At 49.2% G+C, this 23,615-nt stretch overlaps 1 protein-coding gene across 1 annotated transcript in view; it reads right to left on the reverse strand.

Moving 5' to 3' along the window:
• MASTL (microtubule associated serine/threonine kinase like) overlaps positions 1-23,615 on the reverse strand; it is a 68,127-nt gene that overhangs the window by 42,452 nt on the left and 2,060 nt on the right. Inside the window, exons 2-5 of the mRNA XM_088457821.1 lie at positions 19,713-19,850; positions 9,384-9,523; positions 7,274-7,362; positions 5,712-5,818 (exon numbers count right to left, since the gene is read on the reverse strand). Of these exons, the coding sequence (XP_088313947.1) occupies positions 5,712-5,818; positions 7,274-7,362; positions 9,384-9,523; positions 19,713-19,850 (474 nt within the window). The remainder of the gene's footprint in view (positions 1-5,711; positions 5,819-7,273; positions 7,363-9,383; positions 9,524-19,712; positions 19,851-23,615) is intronic.

The raw sequence follows: 23,615 nt of genomic DNA on the forward strand, positions 1-23,615 counted from the left end.
TAGCTTGCCCACCAGGGACAGTTGGTCCTCTTACGCATCAGGAAACAGGGACTCCTCCAACAGATCTGCCCAGGATTCCACGGCCCTAGCTACCAAAGAGATAGCCATAGATGGTCTGGCCACTGCTCCTGACAATGAGTAAACAGACTTTAGGCAGTTTTCGACCTTCCGGTCAGTTGAGTCCTTTAAGGACAGCAATGGAAAGCATAGGTAAGGTCGCGCTTCTGAACTAAGCGTGTTACATAGGAGTCCACTGCAGGAGGTGAAACCCATTTCTTGAAGTACTCCTCAGTAAAGGGGTATGCATTGACCAGACGCTTTTGCGGCTGGAACCGCCTCGCCGGAGCCTTCCACACCTCCTCCAGATGATCCACTAGCTGATATGACAGAGGGAAAATGGCTTTAGAACTTTTAACCCTCTTAAACAAGGGGTGTTTAGATTTAACAGCCGGAGGAGCATCTGCCTCCTCAATGACCAACACCTCTTTTACTGCTTGGACCAGACCCGGAATGTAGACACTGGACTTGTGCTGCTCATCTTTTGGGGATAGTTCCGAGTCAGACTCTGGAAGCACCCCATCGTCCTCTGACGACCTCTCATCCTCGTCCACATATGGATGGCGAGGAGACACAGAAGGCCATTTTGCCAGCACCCTAGGTGTCCTGGATCCATGGTCAGAGCCCGCAGACAGGTTGACCTGATACCAACTGGATGTGTGGAATAGGAGCCAGAACCAGTGGTTGCTGTGAAGAGCAGACTTGGGGGAGCATAGGGGTCACAACCATGCGAACCATAAGCGTCTGCAGTGCCTGAGCAAAGTACGTCCACGGGGGTTCTTGCACAGTCCTAAGGACCGGAGAGGGACCTGGAAAGATATAACACCTGCCGCATAAAACCTCATGCAGCACATCAGTCTCCCCAATGCCAGCAGCACAGCGCACACAAGACTGCAAGGCGGGGATAGACACCCGGGTATTAACCTCACCGCTGGACTTTGTTAAAGGATATATAGGTATATCTGTGTAAATAGGAGTACAAACAACACTATACACAGAAACTGTTTGTTACCTAACCAGACTTGGACAGCAAGTCAGAGGTTAAACAGAAACACAGTGTACAGCAATATTTTTAGTAGAAAGTAAAGCAGACACATTCAGATGCTAGCAAACAGTCACAAACCATGCAAGAGAAAAACTCTGTGCTACCCGGCACTTTAAATCAACCTTAAAGTCATTGAAGGCTGAAAGGGTTAAAAGTGCTGCAAATCAACTTCAAAACCAAAAGAGTTAATGAAGGCTGCAACTACATACCAGATCCGGGAAACAAAGTATGTAGGTGGACACAGGATACCAGCTACTCACCGCTACCTGGGAGTCAGACAATGGCCACCAAATGTTTGCTGGGGGGTGGTGCCTGCAAGAGGATTCAACTACAGCATGGCCTGAGAACAATGCAAAGGCGCGCTGAGTGGGGGGAGGGGACGGCTGCTGTGTAGGCGTGCCATCTTCCCCGGCCAGGCTGAGAACCGCCGGGCCCTTCCTCCTCCAGAGCCCGGCGGTAACTTGTCCCTGGTGGCCTAGTGGACGCCGGGGTATGGGGGGCCGAATGCCACGCGTCCCCTGCGGTGGTTCCCGTCCGGGGATATCGCGCGCAGTCTTACCTCAACTCCCGCTGCAGCCCTGGGAGCAGACATGTCCCGCTAGCAGGGACACGCTGCCCCTGCCGAGACTCATGACTCTGTGCCGGGACGCGGCTGGCGGTGGGGGGGGGCGAGATAGGAACGGCGGTCCTGACTTCCACTGGATTGTCAGGGCCGTCCGCTCAATCCCGCTGACTCCAGTCAGCAAAACTTTTCCAAATTGCAGGGGCTCTTCTGATAGCCCCCCTGCAAAACCCGGTGCTCCCCAACCGGGGCACCACACTAAACTGAGTAATGCCCTGACTGGGAGGCGGGGAATGGAGGGGGACCAGTGCATCCTGGGGGAAAGAAATTAACTGCATGGTGCCCGATGCCTACATCATCCACCTATACCCCAAGGTCACCTGTGGACCCTAAGGAACCTGAAGTAGAAATAACAGTCTAATTTATGATTTTGAAACATTAGAACAATTCATGGTTTTACGATGAGTCAGTTAAATTTTGTTTCTAAACTTTCTGAACCTCATAGGATTCTTCCTGTTTTTACTATGCACTGTAGTGGTTAGGATCAGAAGGCAAATTCACTCGATGACGCATTTGACCATGTTAGCGATCACTGTGCGGCCACACTAATGATGCCTGGTCTCATCAGGATGTTCAGAATACTGATTAGGCCACACGTGTATGAGAAGCACGTTACCAGATCCTGGCTACTTCACTGGAATTAAAGTGTCATTGACAAACAGGTCTCCATCACCATTATAATTAACTAGACTGAGAGTAAAGCTCAGCTGTATAATAAGCACATTGCACACTTGCCATCTTCCTAAATTAACCAACTCCCAACGCTTGTTTCTTAACAAGGTAATTACTGAGGAGATAGATGGGGCTATAAAATCCCTCAAACGAACAACTACCCCAATGTCATCTGGTTTCACCGCTCCCTATTACAAAAACTTTTCTCCTCCCCTGGTGCCTATGCTTATGGGTTTGTTCAAATCTCTGTTGGAGGGCAAGAAGCTTGACGTTACCACCAGTACAGCTGAAATAGTGATCATTCCGAAAGTGGTCCGCGAATTAACATTCGCTAGTATTTATAGACCAATATACCTCTTTATTTGGATATCAAGATATTTGCAAAAATTCTGGCGATAAGATTAGGTTCGGTCATACCTTCTCCTCTCAACGAGGAGGAATATAGATCTTATATAGGTATATAACTGCAGAAGACTTCCAGCACTGGTGGTGGCCCTTGATGCTGAAAAAGCCTTTGATAGAGTTGATTGTCCACTTATGTAACAGACACTGGCGAGTATGGAGATTCAGGGAGCTTTTTGTAAATGCCTTGTAGCGATATACCACAACTCCTCTGCATCAGTGATTGCTTATGGGTTTTCTTCCGATGCTTTCCTGATCACCAATGGAACCAGGCAGGGGTGCCCCTTATCGCCTTTGATATTTGTTCACACGATTGAGTCTCTCGCATACATAACAACCCAGACATATCAGGTATCCATATTGGCCACCTCTATTATAAAATTGCCCTTTATGTAGACAATGTACCCAGGACCCTCAAAAGGAGCAGACTGGAGAGTCTGAAGAACGAGGCACAAATCCCATGGGACAACAGGAGGAACAAACAGAGGCTATACATGTAGGACGCCCTGAAACAAACAAAAAAAGTCTAATCTGCCGCTGAAAGAGGATAGGGCAGAGACCTGCACCTTCAATGATGAATGCCGAAGCCCAAGTCTAACCCGGCTTGCAGAAAAGAAAGCACACGTGAGCCGGAATGACCTGGGACCCTTGGTCAAGCACATTACAAAATATGGCCGCCAAACGAGTTGATAGATTCTAGCTGAAGAAGGCTTTCAGGCACAGATGAGCATCCTGGAAAAACCAGTCACTCTCAGGACGGATGTTTCAAGAGCCATTCCATCAAAGCGAGGCGAGCCAGGTCTGGATGGAAGCGGAGATAAAAGACGCAGAGGAGAATCAATGGAGAGGCCTAGAGGATTGGCGTACCACACCATCTACGGAAAAATCCGGAGCCGCCAGAATAATCGCGCTGCCCTCCAACTCGAACAGAGCTCGCTGGATCATTGAGAGTCGAGGGAAGACGTAGATGAGCGGAAACATCCACGACACCGCCAGAGCGTCTACCAGGAGAGCTCCGGTTTCCCTGGTGCAGGAGCAATACTTCGGCAGCTCGTGGTTGTGCAGACGCCAAGGCCCCAACGACGAACCAGTAACTGGAAGACGTGCAGATGGAAGCTCAGGAAGTCCGCCTCCCAATTCTGTACACCGGGCATGAATACAGACAGAGCTAGAAGAGTATTCTGTGCCCAGTGGAGGATGCGTCCAACCTCTTTCATGACGCCTCAACTGTGCGCTGCCCTTGTGGTTTATTAGGAGGATGACTGTCTCGTTGTCTGACTCTGGAGGAAAGGCTGCGCTGAGCAAAGAGCCTTGAAAACCACCCTTACTTCCAGGATGGTGCAAGGCAACTGTCTCTGCGGAGCCGTCCACCGTCCCAGGATCGTCTGTTGACAGGAAACCACCCCCCACCCCGAAGGCTGGTGTCAGTGGTAAGCAAGACCCAGTCCTGGATCCAAACAGGGCGTCCCCCAGTCAGATGAGACTGGTGTAGCCACCACCTGTGGCTTGAGGTGCAGATGAGACTTGTTCCATCTGCCAAGGATCTCCAGTTGAAGAGGACAGGAGTCAAACTGGGCATACCCTACCATATCAAACATGGAGACCAAGGAACCAAATATGCATACAGGAATGAATTGACACACGACGATGACTGAGAAATGTGCGAACCCTGGACTGCAGGGACTGAATTTTGACTGCCGGAAGGAACACCCGTTGAATCCTGCTGGGCCCCTAAGTGTAACACCACCTGAGAAGGTGTCAGCGAAGACTTTTGCCAGTTGATTATCCACCCGTGTGACTGTACAAGGGCCACTGTCAGACTAATGAAGTTCACCAAGACATCCAGAGATTGGGCCAAGAGAAGGTGGTTGTCCAGATAAGGCAAGATCCTGACACGCCTGCGTTGCAGGTTCGCTGCCATGACCATCATGACCTTCATAAACACATGAGGAGCCGTGGACAGTCCAAATGGTAAGGCCCGAAACTGGTGATGATCGAACTGCAAATCTGAAGCAGCGCTGGTGGCCGACACAAATGGGACTGTGCAAAAAAGCATCCTGGATGTCTAAGAATGCCACGAAATCCCCTGGCTCCAGAGCTAGAATAATGGAACAAAAAGGACTCCATGTGGAACCTGGGTATCCGCAAATATCTCTTCAACGCTTTGAGAATGGGATGGAACAAATTGTCCGATTTCTGGAAGAGGAAAGCGTAGAAACCCGTACGTCTTTAAGATGGGGGAGCCTGAATGATGATCTTGGAGGCCAGAAGGGAGCGAACGGTCTCCCTGAGAGCCTTGCCTCTTCTGGCACCCAGCGGCGCTGCGTGCTGGAGCAGCAGTGAGGGAGTACTTTAGGAGGACTTACACAGACTACCCTTCAGTATCAAATAAAATAAGGTAAAATAAAGGTAACTGGGGGGGACCACTTAATAGCAGCCCCCCTACAATGGTGCCCGCTCCTGCCTGGCAAGAAACTAAAACGGTTACTGAATAGCCAAGGCTGGGGGCAGGGTATAGTGGAGAGGGAGGCCTGGGCTGAAGGGAAAGAATTTGTAACCATTTGGTGGCCAGAGTCTGTCCTCTCCAGGCTATACCCATTTCTGTTGATTGGGGGGGGGAGCGCACAACACAGAAGAGAGTACTTGTAAGTTAGTGATAGAGAGAAAATATAAATATATATATTTTACATGAGTGTATGTATTGAGATAAAGGTATATAGACAGGCATATCCTGCAGATCTACTTTGTGCATGTATGTATGGATGGAGATATAGAATATATATATATATATATATATATATATATATATATATATATTTTATCTATCTCTCTATCTATATCTAATGTACATCCAAAATATTCAGCTATTCATGAGGCATTTAATTATGTATTTCACAATAAATAAATACTTACAAACCCCAGGGAGCTTATAAGTGAAAGAACCTGTCCTGGGGTACGGAAATAATCCTGCTTGGGTTTAGCCATTGAAGGTGTTGTTAAGATATCGATCATGTTAAGCTCTAAAAATAAAAGAAAAAAAATATTCAGCTAAAACAAAAAACAAACAAACGCAACAATTATCTCTGATGCTGAAAGAACCAGTATGTCTATTATTTTACATGCAATGAGGAACACTTGTAAAAATAGTGTTAGGCAGCTTGTGTAATTTGGCACTGCACATGTTAACCTGACATTGGAATCCAGTTTCTGAACAGAGAAATGCTACTTATAATCCGATTGGCTAGTATGTTGAACGCCTCCTTTTCTACTTGGTTACCTTTATACTTAAGGAGCAACTTACTTTCAGAAATGGATGTGCATCAAAGCCTGGCAATACAAAGCTGAATATTATGTTTTATACTTAACTTAATCTGTCCAGGCTTTGGTCTATCTAAAGAAAGCAGACATTGCTTACAAGAGTATATATATATATATATATATATAATCGATCCATGACAGAGAAACCATATCTTGTTTGACTGGTATTGCAAACATTTATGTACAAAGTGCAGATTGGTGGGTAAATAGATAGGGATAGCAACATCACAGCATGCATTTTATCATTCGGAGTGGAGGGCACTGTGGAGTATGGAGTGGAGGGCCATGTGGAGTATGGAGTGGAGGGCCATGTGGTTTTATGCTGCTCATGGTTTGAAGATTGCTCTAAAGATCTTCTATAAGATGCAGCAGAACCACAATAAGATCGTCCCTGTTACCCTATTGTGACAGGAGCAGTGAATTGCCGAGCTCAGGACTCTGCACTTTTGGAGCGATTATTACAGCAGAGTAGTAAGATCTACGTATGGAGACAACTCTTATAGTGAATGGTCACAGGACTATATGGTTGGGACTGCATGCATGCTAACAGGCTGTGTTTCTCTCCATTTATCCGTACTCCACCTAATTCACTCATCTATTTGGGACCGTGCATATTTCTGACTTAGATAAGCTAATTTTTAACTTGGATAACTGGTGATTTGACTAATGACTGCTTACTCTTACTAACGGTGAGATAACCATTTGGCTTATTACCCTACTAACAAAATTGTATAGGGCAATACTAAGTGTCTGATTTGAGCTTACGGTGTCCCCCTTTTTGAATTATTATGTTGTAGGGCATTGCCATTTAATTATTGATTGTTCTAATTTTATTACTGACCAGTCCAGAATTTTATTTATGCCACATTTTTTATATGGTTATTTCATTGTGTGTTACATACTGTACCTTTTTATATTTCTGTACAATTGTAGGTTACTAAACCATCAATTAACTGACAACGCTTATACTATTAACTTGTCCGTTGTCAGTGGAACCAGCGAACAAGGTACTTTACCCCCAATACTTGAACATGACAATTTTGCAGGTTAAACTGGTCAGAAGCTGCCAGGAATCTACTAGGCCATCTACTAAAGGCAGTCCTGTATTTGGAAAGGTTATTTCATTTCAGGAATGAGCACAGAACATTTATACTTACCGCGTTTCAGGGTGACTTTGGAAAGCCCAAAATCGGTTAGCTTAATGTGGCCCTCATTGGAAATCAGCATATTGTCTGGTTTCAGATCCCTGTGCGGATAAAAAAAATAAAAATAAATGGGAATTAAAAAAAAACAAAAAACAAACAAGTATTCAAGGAGATGTCAATAAATACACATTTAAAATGGCATATACCAGTATTTTAATTCACATAATAGAGTAAACATGTTTGCACGTACACTATACAGTAACTCTGCCAAGAAATTAAAAATGCACAGAGAAATGGGAATTGTTCAGATTATAAAGCTATATGTGATCAGATGATTAAGACATTGAAACATTTGTACCTCATCTAAAAGTGTAAGATTAGGGGCGCATCAGGTCAGTGACAAAGGGAAACATAACATGCCAATATTCTTTGGCAGTTGAGTAATAGTGTACAGTGCACAGCCAGGTCATACATTAAGTTATAGTAAGAGCCTAGTTCCACCAACTTTACTCTCCAGTCCCATGCAATTGATCCTGGGTCACACTCGTCTATGTGAACTTACAAGCAAACTAGATTTATACGGGCAATTAAGCTGATCAGAAATTGCCTCTATGGCAGTTACAGGATCACTAAATCTGGAGTGCAATTTGGCATACACAAAGGCAGCTACTTGCTCGATGTCTCCTCCAAACACCCTCTCACGATGCAATAGCTCATTGACAAATATGTTCCGTGAACACACGTTTTTGCACAAGACCAGGCTCAACGCTACGCTAGTTCTATTGTTATGTTGCTTTCACCTTCTGACCAGTCTAATGCCCAGGATAAAGCGCTTTCTTGACCCAGTTTACCCAAATCATGTAGGAGGGCCATTTTCACATTTTATAAATTACATGCCTGTAGATTGTGTGTCCATTAAGACTAGGTTAGAATTTGTGTCACGTATTTCCTTGAATACTGTCTTGAGGTCTTTGTCATATTCTAATTCTGTTTTGCCGCCTAGTATTTACAGGGAGATGTTTTACAACATTTTTCACTAAGAGTCTACTTATCGGCTCAGCGTCAATTTAAGATTGATTTACCGGACTCGGATGCTTGCCCCAGATGACAAGCAAAGGGTGCCTCATCATTGTATGTGGGAATGCCCCCTGATTTATCCCCTTTGGGAGGTAGGTCAGACATTACTCCAATACCCACTGTTATTTTGTCTCCCTCTCCCCTAAATGGGGTACCCTGGGTACCAATTCCATGCTTTCCCATTCAACTAGGACATGTGACAAATTTCTATCGATTCTCTCTGCAGTTACTAGAAAATGATTATACATCTATGGATTAAAAGTAAACCCCCAACTTTATCTTTATTTATAACTAAGTTATTTTATGCCTTCCGCATGGATTGGTTCAAATCATTCTTCCAAAAGGAATAATGAGTCAAAGGGTTTTTTGAACTATGGGAGTTTTACTGACACATTGTCACCCACCACCAAATTCCAGATTTATGTCCGTTTTAAATTAACTGAAATGGACGAGACCGCATTTCTGCTCGGAGAGTCCCCAAGTACTCCTATTTGTGTGGTACTGATTTGTTTCATTGCCCGGTTTGTTTTTCTCCAATAAAATATACTTCCGGCATGCTGGGTCAGTTTGGTTGCTATGGCCAACTTTTCCACTAAGCACTCCAAAGGGAATATTTAATAAAAACATAACTAATCAAATCCTATGACAATTGGCGGCTTTGGCAAATCATTGTGTAGACCCCTTTCGCAGAGAATTTTTTTTTTTTTTTTTTTTAATTCCGGCTTTTGCCCGGTATTTGAGCGCTGGGTCGTTTTTATGGTTCTAGCCAGACCCCCATCACACAGAAAAGCAAATTCCCGGGTAAAGCACTTTTACCCCATAATTTGCTGATCAACCTTTCTAATGTGAAAGGTTCAACCCGGGTCGCAATTGCCGGGTTTTTCACCCTGGTAAAAACCAATTACGAGCTGGGACACAACTTAGGAGGAGCTACAATCTCTAAGGATAATTGCTCATAGTGATCAGACTGCCACGTGGGTCTTATACTAATTGTTTTTTAATGTTCATTTTAGGCATAGCAGTAGTGAGAAAGAGCTGTGTTTACCTGTGAATTATACTATGTCTGTGCAGGTAATCAAGGGCCAGCGCCACCTCAGAGATGTACTTAACTGCCATATCTTCATCAAAGTAGCCGTAAATGTGTAGAAGAGACTTCACATCTCCACCAATGAGATACTCCATAACCTGATGAGAGATACCACTTATTTACTAAGCAAATGTGCAAAAGTAGCAAAGGCGGTATTTAAAGAAAAAAAATAAAAGAAATACCAACATTTTAAATATCTCAAATCTCTGTCTATCTGGCAACAGTACTAAATCCATAAAACACACGTGTTCTACAGGCTTGCTTTTGTCCAACATAAATATTAAAGAGACAAACCTAAAAATATCACCTTGCAAGACTTCTATGGATGTGTTATTAAAGGCTAAGCCTACTATTCAGGAATCGGTATGATTTACCGCCGGCAGTTCTAATCCAGACAGCGGTGAAAATCCTGATCGTCCTTTTTGGTAAGTATCGCTAACCTAATTAAATCCCCTAACCCTCCCTTAGTGGTGCCTTCCCCGCAGCCTAACCCGAAGTCTTCCGGAAGGGATGCCTAACCCGAACCTCCCCCCCCTGGCGGTGCCTAAACCCCCCCCCCCCTTTCTCTAGCATAACCCTCCCGGGGGTGCCTAACCCTAAGTGTCCCCCCCCCCGGGAGCCCCTAACCAAACGCCTCCCCCCCCCAGGGCTGTCCGCGCCTTGCTCACCTTCGATTGGTATGCTGGGTGTCGCGCTCCCGGCGTAGGTCTAATGACAGGCGTCGGGATTTTGACGCCTGTCATTAGTACCTTGCCAGGATTAGACAGTTGGGGAGCCGGCGGTTGGGATTTCGTCCGTCAGCTTCCCACTATTCAATAGAGAGCAATTGTGCTTTTCTCTGCCCCGTAAACTTAACTTCCTCTTTATAGTGACAAGCCAACCTTAGTGTTAGCCAATTCTTTCATAGTACATCGTGGCCGTGTGGCAGGAGAACACTGGGTTAGCAGGGTCTAAACATGTCAGAAATCATCCAAAAAGGGAGAGAATGGCTCATAGCGGATACAGACAGAGAAAGAGCATAACACTATTTCAATTCAGGTATCCAGTCAGAAGATCAACGGTAACCATGCCGGCACTAGGGGGAGGTATTAGTTAGGAAAGTAATCACCGTAACACCGCTGCTGAAAGCCTGAAACTGGAAATGTAGTTGCAGTACAGCAAACCTGAGAAACCACTGGTGAGCCGAAGAAATGGGAATATGCAGGTAAGCATCCTGAATATACCATAAAATCCCCTGGTTCCAAAGCTAGTATAATGGAGCGCAGGGTTTACATCCTGAACCACAGTACCCAAAGAAATTTGTTCAGGGACTTGAGGTGGAGGATAGATCGATAAGAGCAGTTTGGCTTTTGAACCAGAAAGAGATTTGAATAATAACCCGTTCCGCTCTGAGGTAATGGTCTGGCACCAGCGCTGGACGAACTGAAGAAGTCGGCCTCCCACCCTGGGATCCCCTAAGGGGAGGCCCGTCCCGTCAGGCTGAGGATTTGTCGTCAGACTTGGCAGCCGGACGTCTCGTACTCCAGGCTTGCTTCTCGGGCCTGGCAGTCTTTTTGGGGGCTGACGGCCTAGGAAAGGATTGACCCTTTGGCTTGAGGTCTGTAAGGCTGAAAGGACGCAGTCCATGACCCAGCAGGAGCAGAAGGCAGACACGCAGACTTAGATACTGCCACAATTTTATTCAGATCTGGGCGAAACAAGACCTTACCATTATAAGGTAAACACTCTAACCCTTTTTTAGAGTTCGCATCCGCTCTCCAAGAGCGGAGCCACAGGCTGAAACTGCAGCCGCCGAAGTCCTGGAGGTCAAAAAGCCGATATCCAAGGCCGCCTCATTAATGTAAGCTGAATCCCTGAGATTGCCTACCAGTGTCACCTAATCAATGGGAGTACCTGCAGAAAAAGACTCCTCCAAGGAGTCCGCCCAGTACATCCTAGCTGTGACTACCCAGCAGACAGCCGTGGCCGTCCTGGAGGCCGCCCCTGAGAGGGAATACATGGATTTCAAACAAATCTCCACCTTCCTATCCGTAGGATCCTTTAAGGAATATGTGGATGGCATAGGTAGATTGGCACTCTTAACTAAGAACGTCACAGGACACTTCTCCTTCGGTGGATTCTCATATTTGGTAAAGTACTCCTCCGCAAAGGGATAAGCATACGCCAGACGCCTTTGGAGCTGGTAACGCTTTCCCGAAGTTTTCCATGCCACCTCCAGGTGGTCTACTAGCTGAACAGATATAGGAAACACTGCAGCGATCCCCTTTACCTCCTTAAACAGGGCATGTCTTGACCTGGGAGCTGGAGGTTCATGGTCTTCTATAACCAAGGCTGCACAGACTGCCCGTATCAAACTTAGAATATAGATTTTTGACTTATGCTCCACCTCACGAGTAGGGGGCTCAGAGTCAGACTCAGGGAGTTCTCAGTCATTAGACATCACGTCTTCGTCATCATACTGTGTAGATTGAGAGGAGAGGAAGGGTCTTTTGGTCAGTCTGAGAGATATATCCCCCCAAGTCGAGAGTCCTGCAGATCTGTAGTCCCTGTAGGATCAGACCCTGTAACGGGTACAGCCTGTGGAGTCAGGCTCAGCAAGGGAACAACCGCCCGCTGTGGAAACCCCCCTATGCCTGCGTTAAATCTTTTACATGACAGCAGGATAGAGGCAAAGTTTTGCATATTATTATCACTAGCAGACATATTGAAGTGAATAATGCACACCCCGTAAGAGACCCACCACACAAATGCAATAACTGTGAGGTAAAAATTACAGCCTGAACACTTGTAAGGGTTTTGAAAGGAAAAGTCACAGGGAAAGGAATATGCTGACAGGTGAAAAAAAATACAGACAGCGCTAGCACAAGGTCTGATACAACGCAGAGAAAACTCCTGTACAATGGCACTATAATACAGCTACCCAGACTCAGTGTCTGGTAGGTAATAGTGCTACATACACTGACCACCTAGAGGGGAGAGGTATGCAGGGGGACCCAGGTACAGCACATCCAAGAAGAACTGCGACTAGCCTGTAGAAAAACAAGAGATATGGTAAGAACTTACCTTTGTTATCTCTGTTTCTACGAAGTCCATAGGGTCCACAGGGTTGACCTTGGGGTATAGCTGGATCTGGATCCATGGGCACCACGCAGTTAAAGCTTTAGCTGCTCCCAGGATGCACTTGGGTCCGTCCTCCTCTATACCCCGCCCCCGGCCACAGCACCTCAGTTGGTAAGCAGCCAAGGCCGGAGGAGGAGACTAAAACAGAGAGAAGGAAGACTGGAACACACAAGAAACCATACTCACAGAAATGGGAGACGGAAAACCGGTGACCAGCCACACAGCCCATTTGAAGCCAGGTGCGTCAGGGCGGGCGCCCTGTGGACCCTATGGACTTCGTAGAAACAGAGATAACAAAGGTAAGTTCTTACCATATCTCTTGTTTTCTACGTCAGGGTCCATAGGGGGTCCACAGGGTTGACCTTGGGGATGTCCCAAAGCAGTACAACTAAGGGCGGGGACGCTCCTGTGCTGAAAGGAGTACCCGGCGCCCAAAGGATGCATCCTGAGAGGCAAAGGTGTCAAACGCATAGAACCTCAAAAACGTTTGAATTGAAGACCAAGTGGCCGCCTTACACAGCTGAACAGCAGAAGCGCCACGTCTAGTAGCCCAAGAGGGACCCACAGAACGAGTGGAATGAGCCTTAACAGAGGCTGGCACAGGTAAGCCCTCCTGTGCATAAGCCTCACAAATAACGGAACGAAGCCAACGGGCTAACGTTTGTTTGTTGGCAGGCCAACCCCTCTTGTGAAAACCAAAGAGGATAAACAAGGAATCAGACTTCCTAACCGAAGCCGTCCGGTCTACATAAATTCTAAGCGCCCGGACCACATCTAAGGAAGTCTCACCAGCTGAAAGATCAGGGGACTGAAAAGCTGGCACAACAAGTTCCTGATTAATATGGAACTTCGAGACCACTTTGGGCAAAAACTCAGGACGAGTGCGGAGCACCGCTCTGTCCTGGTGAAAAATCAGGAAAGGAGGGCGACAGGAAAGCGCCCCCAATTCAGACACCCTCCTGGCCGAAGCAATTGCCAGAAGAAAAACCGTCTTAAATGTCAGCCACTTGAGCTCCACCGCCTCAAGAGGCTCAAACGGAGGACCCTGCAGGACCCGTAGCACCACCGCCAAGTCCCAAGGAGCCACAGGAGGCACAAAGGGAGGCTGGATCCTGAGAACACCTTGGAAAAACGTGTGAACGTCTGGTAGTATTGCAATCCGCCGTTGAAACCACACGGACAAGGCGGACACATGAACCTTCAGAGATGCAAGGCGTAAGCCGAGATCCAATCCTGACTGAAGAAATTCCAAGATCCTAGAAACTCGGAACACCTGAGGATCATAATGTCTGGACTCACACCACTGAAAGTAAGTGTGCCACACTCTGTGATAAATCCGTGCTGAAGCAGGCTTGCGTGCCCTGAGCATGGTACCAATAACCGAACTGGAGAAGCCCCGAGACCTCAAGACGGCTGTCTCAAGAGCCACGCCGTCAAAGACAGCCGACCCAGATCCGGGTAAAGGCAGGGCCCCTGAGACAACAGGTCCCGACGCTGAGGAAGAAGGTACGGAGCGTCGATGGAGAGGCTCCTGAGATCGGAGTACCAAGGACGTCTGGGCCACGCCGGAGCTACCAGCACGAGCATGCCGCCGTCCTGCTTGAATTTCCGCAGAACCCGAGGAAGCAGGGATATCGGAGGAAACAGATACGCCAGGTGAAACGTCCATTTCACCGACAGCGCGTCCACCAGACTTGCACCTGCGTCTCTTGTCCTTGACCCGTAAACGGGCAACTTGTGATTGTGACGGGAGGCCATCAAGTCCAGCTCCGGCAGTCCCCACCTGTCCACGAGTAGCTGAAACACCTCTGGGTGAAGCGACCATTCCCCGGGATGCACGTCGTGACGGCTGAGGAAGTCCGCCTCCCAATTGAGGACTCCGGGGATGAAGACCGCCGAGATCGCTGGAATGTGACCCTCCGCCCAAGTCAGGATACGAGACACCTCCGACATCGCTGCCTGACTGCGAGTTCCGCCTTGGTGATTGATATACGCCACCGTGGTGGCGTTGTCGGACTGCACCTGTACCGCCCTTCCGTGAAGAGCGGGGCCGGACGACTGCAGGGCCCTGTATACTGCCCGCAGTTCCAGGATGTTGATGGGGAGAAGTGCTTCTTCCGCTGACCAACGACCCTGAAGCGACAAAGAGCCGGTCACTGCCCCCCAACCCCGGAGACTGGCATCCGTCGTGAGCAGGACCCAGTCCGGGATCCAAAATGGGCGCCCCTCGACCAGATGAGCTGTCTGGTCGAGGGGCCAAAGATAGCCGAACGTCCGGAGACAACACCAGCACCTGAGAGCGGATCCGGTGAGGTAACCCGTTCCATTCTGATAGAATCAGCCCCTGCAGGGGCCGGGAATGGAACTGGGCAAATTCCACCATGTCGAATGTCGACACCATAGCCGAATGGACCGACAGGCGGCAACGGCTCAGGCAACTGCGTATCCGCAGCTGTAGGGAGGCGACCTTCTCCGGAGTCAGGAAGATCCTTCGCTGACGCGAATCCAGCAGGGCTCCCAAATGAACCATCCGCTGTGATGGAATCAGGGAGGACTTTTTCCAATTTATCAACCACCCGTGTGCTTGCAGGCAAGCGATCGTCAGGTGGAGATGTTGAAGCAGTACCTCCGGGGAGCTCGCCAGCAACAGGAGGTCGTCCAGGTACGGCAGCAGCCGTACATTCTGGTTCCGAAGATGTGCGGCCATGACCGCCATAATCTTCGTGAACACCCTCGGTGCCGTGAGAGACCAAAGGGTAGCGCCTGGAACTGATAGTGGTGTTGAAGGATAGCGAACCTCAGATACCGCTGGTGTGAAGATGCTATCGGAACATGGAGGTAGGCATCCTGGATGTCCAGGGACACCATGTAATCCCCCGGTTCCATCGCCAGAATGATGGAACGTAACGTTTCCATCCTGAACTTGGGAACTCTGAGGAATTTGTTCAGAGACTTCAAGTTGAGGATAGGGCGATGAGAACCATTGGGTTTCTGCACCAGAAACAGAGACGAATAATACCCCGTCCCTCGTTGTGATAGAGGAACGGGAACAATGACCCCTGCTTTCAGCAAGGACTCTATAGCCTCCTGAACCTGTAACGCCTTGGTCTTGTCCTGAGAAGGACTTGTGCAGAAAAACTGGTGGGGTGGTCTGTGCCGAAAAGACAGGGCGTACTCCTGGGAGACCACTTCTCGAACCCAGGCATCCGTGGTGGTATTGTGCCAGCACTGGGCAAATAGAAGAAGTCGGCCTCCCACTCTGAGGTCCCCCAGAGGGAGGCCCGTCCCATCAGGCCGCAGGTTTATCTTCCTGCTTGGAAGAAGGGCGCCGAGCACTCCAGGCTTGCTTCTTGGGTTTAGAGGCCGTCTTACTCGCAGACTGTCTCGGGAAGGACTGACCTTTCGCCTTACCCTGAACCCGAAAGGAACGAAAAGCCGAACTCCGAACCTTAGCAGGCAGTGCCGCCGAAGGGAGGAAGGCCGACTTGGATTTAGCCAGGGTGTCCACTATTTTGTCCAAGTCCGGACCAAATAGTAATTCCCCATTGAAAGGTAAGGCCTCCAGACCTTTCTTTGAATCAGAGTCCGCTCTCCAGGACCGCAACCATAAGGATCGGCGGGCAGACACCGCTGCAGCCGATACCCGCGAGGTCAGCAGACTAGCATCTAAAGAAGCTTCTCCAATGTAAGAAGCAGCGTTCCTCATTTGTCCCAACAACGCCCGCTGGACATCCGGAGCGTCGTCCGGGAAGGTATCTTCCAATGCATTGGCCCACCCCTCAATGGCCTTGGCCACCCAGGAGATGGCCATGGACGGTCGGGCCACCGCCCCGGAGAGGGAGTAAATAGACTTTAAGCAAGTCTCAACTTTCCTGTCCGTGGGATCCTTCAGCGAGGATATCGACGGTAATGGTAAGGTGGCGCCCCGAGTTAAACGGGTGACATGGGAATCCACCGCCGGTGGAGTTTCCCATTTTTTACAATGTGCCTCAGGGAAGGGGTAATTAGAAGCCAACCGCTTCTGAGGAAGGAATCTCTTACTGGGCGCCTGCCAAGCTACCGCCATATGATCCGTCAACTGATCCGACAGGGGAAACACCGCAGAAGCGACCTTAGTTTTTTTGAAACTAGGAAACTTCGACTTAGGAACCGGTGCCTCATCCTCTATAAGAAGAATAGCTCGCACCGCCCTAACTAGTGCTCGCACATTAATGGACGACTTGGTATCCATTTCCTGGACCGAGGCGTCCGAGTCAGTGTCATCAAGGACCTCCCCATCATCTGAGGAACCCTCTGAGTCCGATACCTGAGCAGCCCGTGTCATGAGTGGGCGTTTTGAAATCCTAGAAGGCATGTCAGTCTGCAACATTGACTGAAAAGCCGAGGAAGCGGCCGCCAAATTTTGCACGGAGTTGGAGAGCACATCCACCCAGGGTGGAGGAGTCACCATAGGGGCCTGAAAAGGTACCACAGGCTGCTGCGGCACAGGGGAAGCCTGCATATACATAGGCAACCCCGCATAGGGACCCACCGACTGAGACCCAGGAGGACTCCGCAATAACTGCGGGACACCCGGGGAATGGGGGATGGTCGGCTGGGACAACGACATAGTAGGGAGAGCAGTCGGGACCGACAGACGGTCCGCAATAGACACCAGCACTTGAGAAAACATCGCCCACGGTGGTTCCTGCGCCAGAGAAGGTCTGGATGGGCCAGGAGCCACCTGGCATCGACTACACAGGCCATCCTGTGACAAATCCTCCCTATCTACTCCTGCAGAACAGCGTCCGCAGGAGGCCAACACCGGAGCCACTGAGCGCTCAACCTCCTCGTCTGACATGACAGAATATATTATATATCTGGCACCAGGGTAGAAGTAAAACGCACTCACCGGTGTGCTGAACAACAGCCCACAATATGGCACTGAGTAGCACACAACTGTATGTGACGGACCTCACAAATACGTGATCTATATAAGTGAGGTCAGTAGAAACGCCCCTCCCCCACACACCTGTAGGGCTTGTAGGAGAAGTAAAGGGATAGGTATAAGCTGACAGTAAGTAGAAAATAAGCACAGACAGGCAGCACTAGCAAAAGTCACATACCATGCAGGAAGATATACTCACTGCACCTTTCCACTACAATCAACCTGCCCAGATTCAGTGTCTGGGAGGGCTATAGTGCTGTGTACACTGTCCTTAATCAGGGGAGAGGTACACAGGGGGACCGGTCCGCGTGCTCCCTGAAGATCTGCGCTGCCACTGTGAGAAAATGGCTGCTGGAGACCTCAGAGGAGGAGTGGCCGAGTAGCTGCAGCTCAGCGACGCCAGACTCCGTGCTGAAAGGCGCGCTGAGCTGAGGGGAGGAGCCGCTGACAGGGAAGGCTTCCTCCCCTGGCTAGCATATTAACCCCAGGGCTTGCCGGCATCCCGCTTGCCATATATCCCTGGTGGTCTAGTGGTCCCACGGGTTATTCCTCCTCAGAGGGGGAGCCCGCCGCCACCGGCCCCCGGTCTGTCCCCTAGGACCGGGGGCAAAGGACTGCATCTGCAGGCAAAACCCGCGAGCCGCCGCTAATCGGCGACTCGCGGCTTACCTTGTCCCCGGCGACTCCGGCAGCAGTCCAGGGAGGGACCCAGAGTCCGGCTAGTACGGACTCTGGCCTCCCGCCGCGATCCCCAGTGCAGTACTGGCGTCGCGGCGCCAGCGGGGAAGGAGAGCGGCAGCGTGGGCGTCTGCATAGACAGCCCGTCGCTGCCACACTAGAGCCTCTGTTTTAAAATAAAAATCTAACAGGCTCTTTTTTTTTTTTTTTAAATAAAAATAGAAAGCTTTTGGGGGCTGCTCCTGCAGCCCCCCTGCGCAGGTGACCCGACTCCGGCCGGGCACCAACTCAAACTGAGGTGCTGTGGCCGGGGGCGGGGTATAGAGGAGGACGGACCCAAGTGCATCCTGGGAGCAGCTAAAGCTTTAACTGCGTGGTGCCCATGGATCCAGCTATACCCCAAGGTCAACCCTGTGGACCCCCTATGGACCCTGAAGTAGAAATGGCTGCCAAGGACTTCAGAGGGGGCGTTCCTGATGAGAAGACTCTGCCTCACCTCAGCCAGACCACTGTGGAAAGGCGCGCTGGGCAGAGGGGCCCCCGTCCAGTGATTAACCCCAGGTACGCTGGATGCGCGCCCTACTACAGCCAGCCTGTGTCCCTGAAAGCCCCGAGGCAGCGCAGGACCATAAAGCCTGGCTCCACACACTCATCTCCAGGGGAGTCCCCAACCCTTGGAGGAAAAGGACTGCCGCTCAGCGTGTCACCACTTGCGGTGACCTGCCACCTACCTGCTCCCCGCCGCGCCCGGCTGCAGTCTAGGGACCGGCAGGGGTCCCTGCTAGCCAAGACCCCTGCTGAGATCCCCGGATCGGTACCGGTGTCTCAGCGCCGGCGTTCACTGGACTGTCCACGCTGTTCTGCTTAAGTAAAGGAGGAACAACTACTCTTCAGGGGCTGAAACAGCCCCGCTGCGTGGTAGAGACCCGACTCCAGCCGGGCACCTACGAGAACTGCGGTGCCTCTGGCCCGGGGTATAGGAGGGACAGCCAGTACATCCTGGGAGAAGATTTTTTTAACTGTGTGGTGCCCGGATGACTGCCATCATCGCCTATACCCCAAGGTATCCCTGTGGGATACTGATGTAGAAAGACGGATATGTGGTCACAGAAGCCAAAAGCTGTCAGGAGAACACCAATGCCAAATATTGTCAAATAGAAACCAGGTCTGAAAGGGAAAGGGTGTCAAGCAGACCCTTGAAATAATTTGAGTTATTTTTAGATGACGCCATGATAACAGAAGTTGCGACATGGACTAACCAGAAGATTGAAAATGTGAAAACACCAGTTACCAGGCTATTTGAAAGCACCCAAGACAAACACGCCTCTGTTTGTCAAGATTTGAGTACAAACGTCTGTTGTATAATATTATTGCAGAAAACAAAATTGTAATAAACAGTTTTATTCTGGTAATACGTAGACCCCATGGCACGGTCAACGTAACTTTTTTCATGGTACCAGAGGAGGGTTAATTTTAAGTAATTTATGCTTCTTACCAGCATCTATGGCCACAAGCACTAGAGTTATCTTAAATACTAATAAGCTAGATTTTAAGCAACTTACCAAATAGATGTTGTTGGCTGACTGAAGAGAATAATATAAATGTACAATAAAAGGGCTTTTACTTAGAGCAAGAGCGTCCCTCTCCGCTTGAACCTGATGCACCATGTTCTTGTTAATCATATCTGCTTTCTTTACCACCTAAATAAGGAACAGAAATAATTAATACACACACACTTACAGTATATAAGTAATGTAAGTAGCGCTGCTGGATTTCTGCATGCACTGTTTTTGGATAATGGTGACTACCAAACAGCCGTAATATCTATAATATAAATCTCCTTAAAATCAGTCTAATAGTTGCATACTATAACTAAGGAGAGCCATCCCCCTTCTCCCTACAGCTCTTAGAGGCTGCTATGGACAGAAATGTACAGGGTCCAAGAAGAAACAGAAGAAGCCAGGGCCGAGAGGAGGGGCTCCAAGAGAGAGGAGATTAGGTGCCAGGGCCGAGAGGAGGGCCTCCAAAAGAGAGGAGGGGTCCAAGAGAGGAGATTAGGCGCCAGGGGAGTGAGGAGATTAGGTGCCAGGGCCGAGAGGAGGGGCTCCAAGAGAGAGAGAGGAGATTAGGTGCCAGGGCCGAGAGGAGGGGCTCCAAGAGAGAGAGAGGAGATTAGGTGCCAGGGCCGAGAGGAGGGGCTCCAAGAGAGAGAGAGGAGATTAGGTGCCAGGGCCGAGAGGAGGGGCTCCAAGAGAGAGAGAGGAGATTAGGTGCCAGGGCCGAGAGGAGGGGCTCCAAGAGAGAGAGAGGAGATTAGGTGCCAGGGCCGAGAGGAGGGGCTCCAAGAGAGAGAGAGGAGATTAGGTGCCAGGGCCGAGAGGAGGGGCTCCAAGAGAGAGAGAGGAGATTAGGTGCCAGGGCCGAGAGGAGGGGCTCCAAGAGAGAGAGAGGAGATTAGGTGCCAGGGCCGAGAGGAGGGGCTCCAAGAGAGAGAGAGGAGATTAGGTGCCAGGGCCGAGAGGAGGGGCTCCAAGAGAGAGAGAGGAGATTAGGTGCCAGGGCCGAGAGGAGGGGCTCCAAGAGAGAGAGAGGAGATTAGGTGCCAGGGCCGAGAGGAGGGGCTCCAAGAGAGAGAGAGGAGATTAGGTGCCAGGGCCGAGAGGAGGGGCTCCAAGAGAGAGAGAGGAGATTAGGTGCCAGGGCCGAGAGGAGGGGCTCCAAGAGAGAGAGAGGAGATTAGGTGCCAGGGCCGAGAGGAGGGGCTCCAAGAGAGAGAGAGGAGATTAGGTGCCAGGGCCGAGAGGAGGGGCTCCAAGAGAGAGAGAGGAGATTAGGTGCCAGGGCCGAGAGGAGGGGCTCCAAGAGAGAGAGAGGAGATTAGGTGCCAGGGCCGAGAGGAGGGGCTCCAAGAGAGAGAGAGGAGATTAGGTGCCAGGGCCGAGAGGAGGGGCTCCAAGAGAGAGAGAGGAGATTAGGTGCCAGGGCCGAGAGGAGGGGCTCCAAGAGAGAGAGAGGAGATTAGGTGCCAGGGCCGAGAGGAGGGGCTCCAAGAGAGAGAGAGGAGATTAGGTGCCAGGGCCGAGAGGAGGGGTTCCAAGAGAGGAGATTAGGTGCCAGGGCCGAGAGGAGGGGTTCCAAGAGAGAGGAGATCAGGCGCCAGGGGAGAGAGGGGTCCGAGAGAGGAGGGGTTCCAACAGAGAGGAGATTATGTGACAGGGGAGTGAGGAGGGGTCCAAGAGAGAGAGGAGGGGTTCTGAGAGGAGATTATGTGACAGGGACGAGAGGAGGGGTTCCAAGAGAGAGAAGGGGTCCAAGAGAGAGGAGATTAGGCGCCAGGGGAGAGAGGAGGGGTCCAAGAGAGAGAGGAGGGGTCCAAGAGAGAGGAGAAGGTGCCTGGGCAGATAGGAAAGGTCCTAGGAGAGTTAAACCCCCATCCCTATTTAATACAGGCACACAGCTATTGTATCACTAAGATTACAACAATGAATATTGGGGGGGACTGACAAGGATTTCAGTAATCTGTTAAATATTTATTTAGTTTATAAATTGCATGTACCGACCCCGCTACTAAAACCTTTTTTAGCTATTACAGCAGAGACTGAATCACTACATAGCTCATTAACGCAAATGATAACTCTTCGCTATAATTGCACCATGCAAGGGGAGAATAGTCCAAGCTACCACAGAACAATATCAAATAAAAACATCTAACCTAGAACAATCCATTGTAATGTAGGGAATAGAAAGCCATCAAATGGCCTAGAGGATTTTTTGTGACAAATCGCATAGGGTTATTACAATATTATGGAGAATATTTAAATGGTCTTACTGAAGATGGTTTATTAGTACAAAGTCCAGCATAGTAAAGTTTATGCCATGCACGGTTAGATGGGCCTTAAGCTGGGTTTACAGTAGACTTTTTTTTTTTTTTTTTAAACGAATTGCCGATTTCCAACGGATTGGAAAGACAAATCGTTGAAATGGTCCAGTGTGTACGCACCATGCGCGCTTCCGAGGGTTATTATATAAAGTAAACAATGAAACTACCGAACGACGCACAATATATCGTTTGGAAGATTGGGCCTGATTCAGCTATGCACTCGCAAGCGGGTCGATGGTGGCCCAGTGCGCATGACAGAGCCGGCTCCGTCGTGCACATGTGCGAGACCCGTAAAGCGACGGGCAAACCGTCGCTCCGGGTCTCGTACCAAAGGGGGCGTGCTGTTGATGTTGAGTGACAGCACGCCCCCTTTGGTGGGCGGGCCAGGGGCGTGGCTGCCCAGACGGAGGCGTTCCCATGGGGACGCCTACCGTCTGGGGCCGGCCCCACTGACATCACAAGTGATGTCAGTGGGAGGGCTCTGTTAGAGCCGAAAGCACTCTTGGGCTTGCGGCAACGAGAACCTACCACAAGGGTCCCGTCGCAAGCCCGATGACCATCGCGACCATCATCATGGCCGCTCGCTATAGCTGTGGGTGGTCACCCACAGCTATGTGAGCAGCCAGGAGGCCGTTCTGAAAAACCAGAGGGCCGGCCTTGATTCAGAGCGAGCGCTCTGTCAGAGTGTCTGGCTCTGAATCAGGCCCATTGCACGGTGCGTATGCACTATATCATTTGTCCAGGAGTTAGAGGGAAATCGGGATGACCATCGCGTCGTTTGCACATCATCTAATGTGTACCCAGCTTGAGTTCACTGATGGAGTTTGCCCGGAGAGTCAGCCAAGTATATAGGAAGTAATCCATGTATACATACTCAGGTGTCTCTGTAGTCTGGTCTGCAAATGCAATAGATAAGATTATATTGTTTGTTTGATAAAACTGCGGTATTGGCAATCCTGATGCTCATCTTTTACCTCAGTCAGAGATGGACTATCAATCACTTCTCATGAGATTTGCATTGTAGTAAAAAGAAAAACTAAAAAAAAATGTTTGATTATCAATAGACCATGTATTGACATTAAAAGGGACATTTTATGGCTACGTACCCCTTACAGTACATCCCCTACCATCCATGGGGACCCCACAAAAGGACAATTATAGGTAAAGGAGGATTAGTGAAGAATTTATTTACAGTGTAAAATGCATATTTCATGAGAAGATGTTGGGAATATTGTATTACTTATCAAGCCCATCATGGGCATCAAACATCCAGCCATTAATCAAGATAGTGTGCATAACAAGATGGCTGCCATACATTTGTCACACACTAATATTACTATATGGATAAATTCCTGCAAATATCAACTGTGCAAAAGAAAGATTGTGAAATCACCACATCAGTGTTTATGAGGGAGCTTTGTGCATTATAAGGAATAAAACAAAACGTGTAAATTAACTTAAATATGGCAATAATCCTCCAAAATACACTTTAATAAATAGTTCCTGAGAAATTAAAACCTTGAATTTCCTTGACCACGTAACAGCCCCTCACTGCCTTGTGCATTTATAGGGCAGTGTTCTCCCC

The sequence above is a fragment of the Taudactylus pleione genome, unplaced genomic scaffold (genome assembly GCF_031769625.1).
Source record: "Taudactylus pleione unplaced genomic scaffold, aTauple2 ptg000788l, whole genome shotgun sequence".
NCBI classification, from domain to species: Eukaryota; Metazoa; Chordata; class Amphibia; order Anura; family Myobatrachidae; genus Taudactylus; species Taudactylus pleione.